Here is a 15169-nt window from a genome sequence, read left to right as displayed (position 1 = left end):
TCACCTGATCACCGTGATCTGCTCGTAGAAGGACGCCGCAGCCTCATCCCTCGCTGCGTGCGCCGGGCAGCAGGGCCTCTTGAGCAGACTGCAGCAGCCCGGCCGGAACAGCGTGAACATGGTCCCCTCGCCGCCGGGGGGGGGTCCCCTCGCTGGCCGGGGGGTCCTGCCCCCCGCCGCCGCCCCTGCCGCCGCCTCCCCCAGCCTCGCCCCCCACGGCACAGGGACCCCGCCGGGACCTTGACCCCGCAAGTTCGTCGTCTTTTGAGGTTGGATCCGCTGGTTCCAAAAGCACGGCTGCCCCCGCGGCTGAATCAGAATTCGATGAAATCTGATCGCGGCTGCTAATGAATAATTACTTCATTAATCACTTAATGAGTTAACCCTCGTGGCACCCCCCGGGCACCCACAGAGTACGGTTCTGATGAATGACCCCGTCCGAAGATCGACGGGCGTCCGTGGCCCTCCGTGAAAATGAGGACTCCTATCATCGCGTCCACGGGAGGGGCAAGTTGGGAGCAGAGAAGGGACCCCCCCGCCCCCTCGCTAGAGCGCGGACTGACGATGGAGTTCGTTGATGCGACGCTGATGATGACGGTGATTCATGCTCGGGTTAACAGCGAGCACCAACTCAGCTACCAGCACCGTCACAAACCTCGACCGGTCAACTCTCGCCAACTGCCGATGGCCCACACCACCACCACCACCGCAGCTATTGCTGCCCCAGCATGGTCACGATAATCACAACCACCATAACCACCCCCCCACCCCCACCCTTTTATCACTGCCACTGCAGGTACGGCGAACAGTGAGTGACCACTACCGCTACCAACAACGCAACTACGACCATCACGACTCTCACCACGACCTAAGACAAAGATCCACCGTATAGCCTCAACAGACTGTTGGGGCAAGTGCTGTTAGCGAGCAGCCACCATCACCAGCAGCAGCCACCACTAATCCCACGTGCGATCCGATTCCCCATCGAGAATCGACGCGAGCCCCCCCCCCCCCCCTCAGCCCCGCCCCCCGTCCCCCCACCGCGTGCGTGCAGGAGCAAGAATCTCTGAGCCACTCGCTGTATCAACTCAAGTGCCACTCACCATGACACCACCTACCACCCTGCACACCACGTCCAGTATACCTCCTCTCGCAACGGATGTGGCTACTACTACGACTACTAGTCACGCTCCACCTACTGCAGTCGAACAGATAACCCAGATATATTTATGTATCCATACTCGGCACACCACATCCAGTATATCTATTGTTACAGGTATTTTCCCCACTACTCGATCTATTCCACTAGCAACCCGGAAAATATTCAGAGACAGAGAGATAAGGCCCCTGCTTACCTCCATTCATCAGCACTGTGGACGCTTCCTTCCTAACCCCCCCCCCACTACCGCCCCTACCCCCTCCTTCCCTGCCCCCCCCCCCCCAATTCGCGCGTGTTTATCTGTTGAATGTTTCAGCAGGAGCGGCGGTGACGCAGAGGAGCTGGGAGCGATCTGATGGCGACCTCCACAGAGCGACCTGTCCTGACCTGCAGCGGGCAATGGAGCGGTGGTGGGGGATGATGATGGTGGTGGTGGTGATGATGGGGGAGCTGATGATGATGATGATGCTTGTGATGGCGTTAGGATGACATTTACGTAAATGGTGATGGCAGAGTGATGCTGACATTCGTTTGCGTGATGATGATTGTTTATATTCGTGTGCATTTATTTGATATAAGCGATGTTAGCTGTACGAGTGATTATGGCGATGATGATGTGTATTCGAATGATGATGATGGGGTTATTATGGAGTGGTTATTTGTTAGGTTATTTATGGCCACGACGACGATGTTGTTGACTATCACGATATTCATGTGAGTGGCGATGATAACGATGGAAATACATACGGTGGTGATGATGATGGAAGGAGGAGGGAGCACATCAGAGGTGTGGGGAGGAGCAGAGTGAATGCGTCAACAACATCAACAACAACAACGGCGTCTTCCCATCACCGTCTCCCCTCTCCGCCTCCAGGAATAAACGCTCCGAGCGCAGCGGCCATGGGAGTCCAAGCAATGCGTGGAGCATGGGGATTAAGAGGTGGGGGGGGGGGGTATTAGTGAGTCCTTGGTGGGAAGGGGTCTTCAGGGGGTACGGGACGGGCCAACAGAAATCACAGAGAGCCGCAATGGCCGTCAGCGTTGTAGACACGTGCCTCCACACGCGCCACATAAACCCGGAGGAACTTTACACAGCAGCGAAGCGGCGGCGGGGAGGGGGGGCTCGAAGGGGTTTTGGGGGCTACCCCCACGAGCCGGGCAGAATGGAGGTTGGGGGGAACGGGGACTTACGGGGGAGTGGGGTCCGCGAGTGATCTCCCAGAGTCCCCGTGTTGACGTTGGGACGCACTGCGACTGCGGTGACAGCGACTGTGAATGATCAGCCTCGCTCGCTCCCTCCCGTGTTCTCTCTCCCTCCCCGTGTCTCTCTCTCCCTCCCCGTGTCTTTCTCTCCCTCCCCGTGTCTCTCTCTCCCTCCCCGTGTCTTTCTCTCCCTCCCCGTGTCTCTCTCTCCCTCCCCGTGTCTCTCTCTCCCTCCCCGTGTCTCTCTCTCCCTCCCCGTGTCTCTCTCCCCGTGTCTCTCTCCCTCCCCGTGTCTCTCTCTCTCTCCCCGTGTCTCTCCCTCCCCGTGTCTCTCTCCCTCCCCGTGTCTCCCTCCCCGTGTCTTTCTCTCCCTCCCCGTGTCTCTCTCTCTCCCTCCCCGTGTCTCTCTCTCCCTCCCCGTGTCTCTCTCTCCCTCCCCGTGTCTCTCTCTCCCTCCCCGTGTCTCTCTGTCCACCCCCCCCCCCGTGTCTCTCCCTCCCCGTGTCTCTCTCTCCCTCCCGTGTCTCTCCCCCCCCCCCCGTGTCTCTCTCTCTCCCTCCCCGTGTCTCTCTCTTCCTCCCCGTGTCTCTCTCCCTCCCCGTGTCTCTGTCTCCCTCCCCGTATCTCTCTGTCCACCCCCCCCCCCGTGTCTCTCTCCCTCCCCGTGTCTCTGTCTCCCTCCCCGTGTCTCTCTGTCCACCCCCCCCCCCCGTGTCTCTCTCTCCCTCTCCGTGTCTCTGTCTCCCTCCCCGTGTCTCTCTGTCCACCCCCCCCCCGTGTCTCTCTCTCCCTCCCCGTGTCTATTTCTCGCCCCCCCCGTGTCTCTCTCTCCCTCCCCGTGTCTATTTCTCCCTCCCCGTGTCTCTCTTTTTTTACGATCAGAGGAAACAAGAAGATGTTCGGTGTCGTCGGCACTTTGCTTCGTTCATCATTTCGTTTTTTTTATGCTTTGCTTTATGTAACCTCCCCCCCCCTTTAAATGCTCTCTGTCCTTCCCCGTGTCTCTCTCTCTCCCTCCCCGTGTCTCTCTCTCTCCCTCCCCGTGTCTCTCCTGTGTATTCCCTGAATCATCCCCCCTTGCCTAGCTGCGTCTCTGTTTCCGCGCGTCTCCCTCCGTCTGTCCCTGCATCTCCCCATCTCCCCATGCGCTCCTCTCTCTCCATGTCGTTCCCGTCTCTCTGTCCATCCTTGTGACGCCTCGTCTCTCTCCCCGCGTCTCCCTTACCTCCCCGTCTCTGTAAGTCTCTCACCGGTCTATCCTCGTGTGTGTGTGTGTCTCTCCGCTACAATAGTCGCACGCACGCGATGTGAGTCTCACACTGCCCGCCGCACTCACGTTTTGTGTGCCGAGTCGCTGCTGATGCCGCTGCTGGTGCCGGGAAGACGCGTGCAGCGAGCCGCGCAGGAATCCCCGGGGAGAGGTGCTGGGAGAGATTCTCTCTCTCTCTCTTCTTCCTCTCCCCCACCCCCCTCGCTCCCTTTCTTCCTATTTCTCTCTCAGCTCCCTCTGTATCTCCGCTTCTCATTTCTCTCTATAAGCTCCCTCTCTCTCTCTCTCTCCGCTTCCCTCCGTCTCAACTCCACCTCCCTCTCTCTCCCCCGCTCTCTCCACCTCTTACCCCTCTCTCCCTCTCACCCCTCTCGCCCTATCTGTCCCTCTCTCTCTCTCTCCCTCCCTCGCAATCTCTCTCATTCCCATCCGTTTCTCCCCCTCTTCCCGTACTCTCACTTTATCGCTCTCCCGTCCTCTATTCCAGCTCTCCTCTCTCTTCGTTTCTCTCCCCTGCCTCTCTATTCTGCTCATTCCCTCTCTCCGTCTCTCTCTGAGCTGCCCTAGAGCACGACAGCTGCAGTGCAATGTGGGATGGGGGCTCAGGGGACGGATGGCTTAGGGGGGTGCTTATTGTTACACACACACAGATACATACCATGCATACACACACAGATACATACCATACACACACAGATACATACCATACACACACAGATAGATACCATACACACAGATACATACCATACATACACACAGATACATACCATACATACACACACAGATACATACCATACATACACACACAGATACATACCATACACACACAGATACATACCATACACACACAGATACATACCATACACACAGATACATGCCATACATACACACAGATACATACCATACATACACACACAGATACATACCATACACACACAGATACATACCATACATACACACACAGATACATACCATACATACACACAGATACATACCATACATACACACAGATACATACCATACATACACACACAGATACATACCATACATACACACACAGATACATACCATACACACACAGATACATACCATACATACACACACAGATACATACCATACATACACACAGATACAAACCATACATACACACACAGATACATACCACACATACACACACAGATACATACCATACATACACATACAGATACATATCATACATACACACAGATACATACCATACATACACAAATACATACCATACACACACATATACATACCATACACACACACAGATACATACCATACATACGCACAGATACATACCATACATACACACACAGATACATACCATACATACACACACAGATACATACCATACATACACACAGATACATACCATACATACACAGAGATACATACCATACATACACACAGATACATACCATACATACATACACACAGATACATACCATACATACACACAGATACATACCATACATACATACACACACAGATACATACCATACACACAGATACATACCATACATACACACACAGATACATACCATACACACAGATACATACCATACATACACAGATACATACCATACATACACACACAGATACATACCATACATACACATACAGATACATATCATACATACACACAGATACATACCATACATACACAAATACATACCATACACACACATATACATACCATACACACACACAGATACATACCATACATACGCACAGATACATACCATACATACACACACAGATACATACCATACATACACACACAGATACATACCATACATACACACAGATACATACCATACATACACAGAGATACATACCATACATACACACAGATACATACCATACATACATACACACAGATACATACCATACATACACATACAGATACATATCATACATACACACAGATACATACCATACATACACAAATACATACCATACACACACATATACATACCATACACACACAGATACATACCATACATACGCACAGATACATACCATACATACACACACAGATACATACCATACATACACACACAGATACATACCATACATACACACAGATACATACCATACATACACAGAGATACATACCATACATACACAGAGATACATACCATACATACACACAGATACATACCATACATACATACACACAGATACATACCATACATACACACAGATACATACCATACATACATACACACACAGATACATACCATACACACAGATACATACCATACATACACACACAGATACATACCATACACACAGATACATACCATACATACACAGATACATACCATACATACACACACAGATACATACCATACACACACAGACATAATTAAATAGACTCACACACAGATACATACATACACAGATACATACACACAAATACATACAGTCATGCAAGACATAAATAAAATAGACTCACACAGATACATACCATACATACACACTCACACAATTAAATAAATTCAGACACAGAGATACGTACCATACATTCAGATACACAGAAATACATACGGTACATACACACAGAATTACATACACTGACATACATACCATACCTACACGCAGAATTACACTCGCGCACATAGAAATAACACCATAAATACACTCAGAATGACAAAGATCCCCCATATAGCCTTAACAGACTGTAGGGGCAAGTGCTGTTAGCGAGCACCTATGAAGGCCGGAACGGTACACGAGGGGGTGGGTGGCCAGCACCACGCCCAACCGTCTTTGTCTCCCTAGTGGCAATGTTTACACACCGCACCAGGTACTCATTTGAGGCTGAGTCGACCTAGGGGAGGCCCGGGACCGGTTCAGATAATCGTCACTGGTGGTGGCCGTGAGCGGGAATCGAACCCGGGTCGCCAGGTTCATAGCGTAGCGCGCTAACCGCTACACTATCGTTCCCCAGTGTGTGAATGACATACACACACTGACATACATACACACAGAATCACGTGCCATAAAGACACACATAAATGCATACCATAGAGATACATACTAAACACACATACACATCAATCCATGTCCTTGTATATGGTGGATGTGTCAGTCACCACGAGGGCTTGCCGGGTGTTGTAGGCGCGGGGCTACACAGTGAAGGTGTGACGGCCACGCTAAGAGTGGATAGCAAGGTGATGCTGCTGCTGCTGCTGCTGAGTTCTCTCCGGGATTCTCTGTCTCCCCCTCCCCCCACACCAAGCCACGCTCTCCGCTAGGGGTCCCCTACAACCTCCAGCATGCGAACTCCCACCCAGCCGTGGAGCCGCTCCTTGAGAAGCGGCCTGGCCATCACAAATGATCGCTCAATCAAGTGGCTCATCATCATCAACCACGTGGAAATGTGTAGCAGCAGGCAAATACTCCGAACGCGTGTTGATGTCGATTCTAAACGAGGAAGGGGAAAGCCTCTCCTGTGTACGACCCGGGAGGCAAATCCACGCGACCACGTGGCAAGAGACTCGCAAACTCCAAATATACAGCAGCAGCAGGCGTCGCCAGGGTCGGTATCGAACCCACGACCTCCTGCATACCGAGCGAGGGAATTAACATCTCCTAGCCACCGCGGCGCCCGACAGCCGTGCTTCTATCTCCACTGCAGAATACCGATGTCCAGCTGCCACTCGCTCCCGAGACGCCGGCCACGATCTCTCGGTCACGACCCGCAATGCGGAGTCCTCCCCCGCTGTGGTACCAAGTTACGAGACTCCTCCACTGTGCAGCCCAGGGATTGGCCGCTCCAAAGTGGACAGAGCGAGCGGTGAAATGTACTCTCGGCGACTGTCGATCTGTGAGCGAGCAAAGAGTGCGAGTGGGATTACGGGAGACCTCCCTCTAAACGAGGGGACTCCAATACTACGGTGCTTGCGACCATGTATGTACGTTGTACTTCTTTAGCACCGTACGTAGCTAACCGTGCTAAATCGAAGGTGCTAGGCACCCACCAATGCACTCCTCTCATTGCCATGCAAATTAACCAATTCCGCGCTGCACGCGCCCGATGATCGTTAAACACGTCCAACGTGACGCGCCGAGCAATTAACGCTGTATGTGTGTGTATAGTGTCTCTGTGTATATAGTGTCTCTGTGTGTATAGTGTCTCTGTGTGTATAGTGTCTCTGTGTGTATAGTGTCTCAGTGTGTATAGTGTCTGTGTGTGTATAGTGTCTCTGTGTGTATACGTGTCTCTGTGTGTATAGTGTCTCTGTGTGTATACGTGTCTCTGTGTAAAATGTCTCTGTGTGTATAGTGTCTCTGTGTGTATAGTGTCTCTGTGTGTATAGTGTCTCTGTGTGTATAGTGTCTCTGTGTGTATACGTGTCTCTGTGTATACGTGTCTCTGTGTGTATACGTGTCTGTGTGTATAGTGTCTCTGTGTGTATAGTGTCTCTGTGTGTATACGTGTCTCTGTGTGTATACGTGTCTCTGTGTGTATAGTGTCTCTGTGTGTATAGTGTCTCTGTGTGTATACGTGTCTCTGTGTGTATAGTGTCTCTGTGTATAGTGTCTCTGTGTGTATAGTGTCTCTGTGTGTATAGTGTCTCTGTGTGTATAGTGTCTCTGTGTATATAGTGTCTCTGTGTGTATAGTGTCTCTATGTGTATATAGTGTCTCTGTGTGTATAGTGTCTCTGTGTGTGTACGTGTCTCTGTGTGTATAGTGTCTCTGTGTGTATACGTGTCTCTGTGTGTATAGTGTCTCTGTGTGTATAGTGTCTCTGTGTGTATACGTGTCTCTGTGTGTATACGTGTCTCTGTGTGTATAGTGTCTGTGTGTGTATAGTGTCTCTGTGTGTATACGTGTCTCTGTGTGTATACGTGTCTCTGTGTGTATAGTGTATCTGTGTGTATACGTGTCTCTGTGTGTATAGTGTCTCTGTGTGTATAGTGTCTGTGTGTGTATAGTGTCTCTGTGTGTATAGTGTCTCTGTGTGTATACGTGTCTCTGTGTGTATACGTGTCTCTGTGTGTATAGTGTCTCTGTGTGTATACGTGTCTCTGTGTGTATAGTGTCTGTGTGTGTATAGTTTCTCTGTGTGTATAGTGTCTCTGTGTGTATACGTGTATCTGTGTGTATAGTGTCTCTGTGTGTATACGTGTCTCTGTGTGTATAGTGTCTCTGTGTGTATACGTGTCTCTGTGTGTATAGTGTCTCTGTGTGTATAGTGTCTCTGTGTGTATAGTGTATCTGTGTGTATAGTGTCTCTGTGTGTATAGTGTCTCTGTGTGTATACGTGTCTCTGTGTGTATAGTGTCTCTATGTGTATAGTGTCTCTGTGTGTATACGTGTCTCTGTGTGTGTACGTGTCTCTGTGTGTATAGTGTCTCTGTGTGTATAGTGTCTCTGTGTGTATACGTGTCTGTGTGTGTATAGTGTCTCAGTGTGTATAGTGTCTCTGTGTGTATAGTGTCTCTGTGTGTATAGTGTCTCTGTGTGTATACGTGTCTCTGTGTGTATAGTGTCTTTGTGTGTATACGTGTCTCTGTGTGTATAGTGTCTCTGTGTGTATAGTGTCTCTGTGTGTATAGTGTCTCTGTGTGTATAGTGTCTCTGTGTGTATACGTGTCTCTGTGTAAAGTGTCTCTGTGTGTATAGTGTCTCTGTGTATAGTGTCTCTGTGTGTATACGTGTCTCTGTGTGTATAGTGTCTCTGTGTGTATAGTGTCTCTGTGTGTATACGTGTCTCTGTGTGTATAGTGTCTCTGTGTGTATAGTGTCTCTGTGTGTATAGTGTCTCTGTGTGTATAGTGTCTCTGTGTGTATAGTGTTTATGTGTGTATAGTGTCTCTGTGTGTATAGTGTCTCTGTGTGTATAGTGTCTCTGTGTGTATAGTGTCTGTGTGTGTATAGTGTCTCTGTGTGTATAGTGTTTCTGTGTGTATAGTGTCTCTGTGTGTATACGTGTCTCTGTGTGTATACGTGTGTGCGTGTGTAAAGTGTCTCTGTGTGTATAGTGTCTCTGTGTGTATACGTGTCTCTGTGTGTATACGTGTCTCTGTGTGTATAGTGTATCTGTGTGTATAGTGTCTCTGTGTGTATACGTGTGTGCGTGTGTGTACACGTGTTGCACGTGACGGAGAAAGACGTGCAGCAATTTCAAGTCTCGAGTGATACACGAACGGCGCCTGGGTCTCCCCTAGGTCGATTCGGCCTCAAACGAGTAGCAGGGAGGACAAAGGCGGCTGGGAGTAGTGCCGCCGCGATCTCCACTCGAGCGGCCTGCCGACCTGGAACGTCGTTCAGCAGCGAGCGCCGTGCCGCGCCAGCGTGCAGAGACCCCATGTGGGCTCTGCGACGCAGCGGGGTCTGGGTCAACGCAGCGGTGTCTGGGTCAACGCAGCGGTGTCTGGGTCAACGCAGCGGTGTCTGGGTCAACGCAGCGGTGTCTGGGTCAACGCAGCGGTGTCTGGGTCAACGCAGCGGTGTCTGGGTCAACGCAGCGGTGTCTGGGTCAACGCAGCGGTGTCTGGGTCAAGGCAGTGGTGTCTGGGTCAACGCAGCGGTGTCTGGGTCAACGCAGCGGTGTCTGGGTCAACGCAGCGGTGTCTGGGTCAACGCAGCGGTGTCTGGGCCAACGCAGCGGTGTCTGGGTCAACGCAGTGGTGTCTGGGTCAACGCAGCGGTGTCTGGGTCAACGCAGCGGTGTCTGGGTCAACGCAGCGGTGTCTGGGTCAACGCAGCGGTGTCTGGGCCAACGCAGCGGTGTCTGGGTCAACGCAGTGGTGTCTGGGTCAACGCAGCGGTGTCTGGGTCAACGCAGCGGTGTCTGGGTCAACACCGCTTGCTTCCTCTGTGTCACGTGGCGGCCAGACGTCACCACGGCCATCGCGTGATGGACACGAGCCCCTGACCCCATCCCTAACACAAGCAGCAACAAATCAACTCTAGGCCTGACCCTGCCCCTGAGCCGAAACTCGCCAATAACCCGAGACTCGCCATTTCCCAAGTATTGACACCAGCTGTGGCAGTAGCACGGACCCTGGTCCTGACCCTGGTTCTCATCCTGTGCTCAACGCTCGGCCCACTAAACCCATTGTTCTGACCCTGAACTAGCACTCACTGTAGCCCCAACACTCGAGCCGAATCCAACGCCAACACTGGCGCCTCCACACAAGTGAGACGAGAGAGAAAGTGTGTACACGTGGGAGAAAAACCCAGCCGTGCGACGGGAAAACACTCGATCCCACACGGACAGAACAGATGGACAAAGTGCTATGAAGGCAACCACGGCGCCCCAGGGGGAGGGGGTGGTGTGGACAGCACCACACCCGGACGCCTTTGTCTCCCCAGTGCTTACACACCTATGGAAGTCCCTACCTAGATCGAACGGTTCAGATAATCTCCACCGACGATGGTCGAAGCCGGGAATCGAACTCGGGTCACCGGGTTCGTAACGCAGTGCGCTAACCACTGCGTCACCACCGCTTCCACCCCCAGACACACGCGGCGTGTGCGCGTCACCTTCACGGCTCATGAGCCGGGCCCCCCATCATCGTCCCCCCCCCCCCCACATGGCCACCCCTCCCCCCCCCCCTCTGCAGCACCCACTAAATCCTGGTTATTGCGGTTCAGCAGCAGAGCAGCCGCGCCAGAGGAGTGGAAATGCGTCCATGAGAAGCGGCACGTGGTTTGCTAACGGCGTGGGGGACAGGGGAAGGAGGGAGGGAGCGAGGGATAGGGGGAGGAGGATGGATACGATGGAGGAGAAAGAGAGAAGAGGTAGGAGGAGAGTGAGGATCAGAGGCAAGAAGAGGGAAGGGGACGATAGAGGGGGGGGGGGAAGAATCGATCGAGTCACAGGGAAATAAAACGAAAGAAAAGAGGTGGAGATGAGAAGAAGAGAGGAAGGGAGGAGAGAAATGACGCGGGGGGGGGGGGCAGAGGGGGGAGGGGGAGGGAGATGGACGAGAGAGGAAAAAGACATCTCTCTTCACCTCTGCTCTGCGCCATCACCACGTGGACTGAATCTTAAGAGCGGAGCTGCGTTAAGCACAAGAGCAGCGGCAGCAGCAACGGCAGCTGCCTGCAAATGCGAGAGTGTGACACTTAGACGAGAGAGAGTGACACTGAGAGAGAGAGTGTGACACTGAGAGAGAGAGTGTGACACTGAGAGAGAGAGAGAGTGACACTGAGAGAGAGAGAGTGTGACACTGAGAGAGAGAGAGAGAGTGACACTGAGACTAGAGAGAGTGACACTGAGAGAGTGTGACACTGAGAGAGTGTGACACTGAGAGAGAGTGACACTGAGACGAGAGAGAGTGACACTGAGACAAGAGAGTGTGACACTGAGAGAGAGAGTTTGACACTAAGAGAGAGAGTGACACTGACACGAGAGAGTGTGACACTGAGAGAGTGTGACACTGAGACGAGAGAGAGTGTGACACTGAGAGAGAGTGACACTGAGAGAGAGTGACACTGAGACTAGAGAGTGTGACACTAAGAGAGAGAGTGTGACACTGAGACGAGAGAGAGTGTGACACTGAGAGAGTGTGACACTGAGAGAGAGAGAGTGTGACACTGAGAGAGAGTGACACTGAGAGAGTGTGACACTGAGAGAGAGAGTGTGACACTGAGAGAGAGTGACACTGAGAGAGTGTGACACTGAGACGAGAGAGTGTGACACTGAGAGAGAGTGACACTGAGAGAGAGAGAGTGACACTGAGACGAGAGAATGTGACACTGAGAGAGAGTGACACTGAGAGAGTGTGACACTGAGAGAGAGTGACACTGAGACGAGAGAGAGTGACACTGAGAGAGAGAGAGTGTGACACTGACACTGAGAGAGTGTGACACTGAGAGAGTGTGACACTGAGAGAGAGTGTGACACTGAGAGAGAGAGTGACACTGAGACGAGAGAGAGTGACACTGAGAGAGAGTGACACTGAGAGAGAGGGTGACACTGAGACGAGAGTGACACTGAGACGAGAGAGAGTGACACTGAGACGTGAGAGAGTGACACTGAGACGAGAGTGACACTGAGACGAGAAAGAGTGACACTGAGAGAGTGTGACACTGAGAGAGAGTGTGACACTGACACGAGAGAGTGACACTGACAGAGTGTGACACTGAGAGAGTGTGACACTGAGACGAGAGAGAGTGACACTGAGACGAGAGAGAGTGACACTGACACAAGAGTGTGTACATGTGGGAGAATACCCTGGCGTGCGAGGGAGAAACACTCTACACCACACAAACAAAACAGATGGGCTCCGAATTGTTGATGTGCCGCCTTATCCTGGCGAGCCAGAGAACTGCGCCCCCTCGACGCTCACGGGAAGGGAATTTCACAGCCCATCTGTGCGGTGATGCACCAACCCTCGCTGCTGCCTCCACAGCACTGGATTACATTGCCCATAGCACTGGATTACATTGCCCACAGTACTGGATTACATTGCCCACAGCACTAGATTACATTGCCCACAGTACTGGATTACATTGCCCACAGCACTGGATTACATTGCCCACAGCACAGGATTACATTGCCCACAGCACATGATTACATTGCCAACAGCACTGGATTACATTGCCCACAGTACTGGATTACATTGCCCACAGCACTGGATTACATTGCCCACAGTATTGGATTACATTGCCCACAGCACTGGATTACATTGCCACGTGCAGCAGCGTAGCTACCACAGCCACAAGGAGCCAGTGTTTGGCCCAACCAGACAGAGGCAGCCGCTCAGTGACTCGGCACCAACAATTGCCCAAGCTCCGACGTCCTGTACATACGAAGGCGTTGTCGGCCAATCCAAAGAGTGTCTCCCCGTGGGAGGAACCGGAATCACGTGTGGCATGCCCACCCACCCCTACCAGCGGCTCCAAGAGGAGTCGGGCACCTCCCCCGGAGAGGATCGTCCTCCCGGCTCTGATGGATGCGCGCTCCTAATTCAATTGCCTCATTCATGAGCAATGCATTAATGATGCACGGCTTGGCGCTGCATTGTAGCACCGCAGTCACCTCACTGTACCTTTCTAGTTTTGTTGCAAAGCAGTGACACCACGTGTTCTGTGACAAGAGCGTTTGACCGCGACTTTAAAGTTTGACTTTTTCCTCCGCGGGACAGCCCAGAACACTCCGCGCCAATACGGGGTAGGGGTGGCCTAGAGGGGTCGCCCCGGGTTTGGGAGGTTATGGTTTTTGGGGTTATGGTTCTGGGGGTTATGGTTCTGGGGGTTAGGGTTTAGGGTTAGGGGGGCTCTGGAGTTCCATTTATCTTTTTTTTGGTATCTGTTTATTTGTTTTCTGTCAACTCAAACCAAGACCACCCCCGTTAAGATTCAAACATCGGGGGGGGGGGGGTCAAAGGGTCAAACTACCGGACAGGCAGCGCGCCGCTATCCTTGGTCTCCGCCATGGGAATGTGGAATGTGCCTCACTGGCTCTGGGCCACCAGAGACGCTGAGCGCAGAGCCACGAGTGAGCTGGGAGAGCCGCGAGTCTCGTCGCTCCTCGGGAGTCCACGGCGACCGCGAGGCGGCTCCCTGCCGCTGCTGCTGCAAGCTCCGTGGACTGCATGCGGTGCAAAGTGGAAATACTCGACTGGGACGAGATGCATGGCAGCAATCATCACCAGCATCACCAACCTCGTTGTTGTCCCCTACTGACAAGACGATGTCCGTTAACAGGCCGGCAGGTGCCGAGTTACCGTGTGCCGCACAGAGACAGCTGCCACTTGCAGGTGGGGGGGGGGGGAGGAGGTGCCCCTTGTAAATGTGTTGAGATGATGACATGAGATGCAACGCGCTTCGGAGACGCCCCGGTGAATTGGAGGGTGCTGTATCAATCTCAAATCATTGATCGTTAATAGTGAACTTAACGAGCAACCCGCGCGTCCTTTGGACGTGAGCCTCCCTCCCGCCAGCCAGCCATCAAACCCTTGTATGTAGAAGTATAATAATATTGTAACATACGACGTGACCGGCGCGACTGGCTCTTACCGGCAGCAGCCGGGGCGCGGATCAGCACCAAGGACAGCGTCTGGCTTGGGTTTCGCCTCCGCGTGGCGCCGCGTTCTCAAGAGGCGTCTCGCATCCCCTCGTGATGGCGCAGCGAGAGGTATAAATAGGGCAGATCCATTGCCGCGGGTGGTGGCGGTGGAGGGGGTGGGGGGTTAAGGGTGGGGGTTTGGAGGGGGGGAGGGGGAATCCGTGAGTGAGTGTGGGGCTGGAATGGAATGAAATTGGAATCGCGTGGGAAAGTAATCGGCTGTTGGTGGGCCCTGCCAGCGAGCCAGCCGGCCATTCAGTCACCGATCTCGCCGGTCACCCATCTGTGTCTCCGGCACAGATGGCTCGCTAGCTATGTAGTGGCCCGGCTAGCTAGGCCAGCCAACCAGCCGGCCATTCGGCTATTCAGGCAGCCAATGTTGGCAATGCATCAACAAAGCCAGCCAGTCATCTTTGCCAGCCAAGCTCGTCAGATAATCGATTTGCCAGCGAGCGAGTCGGCTGGCCACTCACCTTTT

General features: G+C 52.5%; 1 protein-coding gene across 4 annotated transcripts in view; it reads right to left on the bottom strand.

The window, feature by feature from the left end:
* LOC116946856 (rap1 GTPase-activating protein 1-like) overlaps positions 1-14805 on the bottom strand; it is a 79126-nt gene extending 64321 nt beyond the window's left edge. For 3 of the 4 annotated variants that reach the window (XM_032962070.2, XM_032962071.2, XM_032962072.2), the window contains exon 1: positions 5-1011. In XM_032962070.2, the coding sequence (XP_032817961.2) occupies positions 5-120 (116 nt within the window). In that variant the 5' untranslated portion in view covers positions 121-1011. Of the gene's footprint in view, positions 1-4; positions 1012-14642 lie in introns of those variants that run through there. The other variant, XM_032962075.2, reaches the window with a different exon arrangement.
* Between the last annotated feature and the right edge of the window lie 364 nt (positions 14806-15169).

The sequence above is a fragment of the Petromyzon marinus genome, chromosome 28 (assembly GCF_048934315.1).
Source record: "Petromyzon marinus isolate PM22_M1 ecotype Great Lakes invasive population chromosome 28, UKy_Petmar_22M1.pri1.0, whole genome shotgun sequence".
Taxonomy (NCBI): Eukaryota; Metazoa; Chordata; class Hyperoartia; order Petromyzontiformes; family Petromyzontidae; genus Petromyzon; species Petromyzon marinus.
This window is presented reverse-complemented; position numbering and strand designations above follow the sequence as displayed.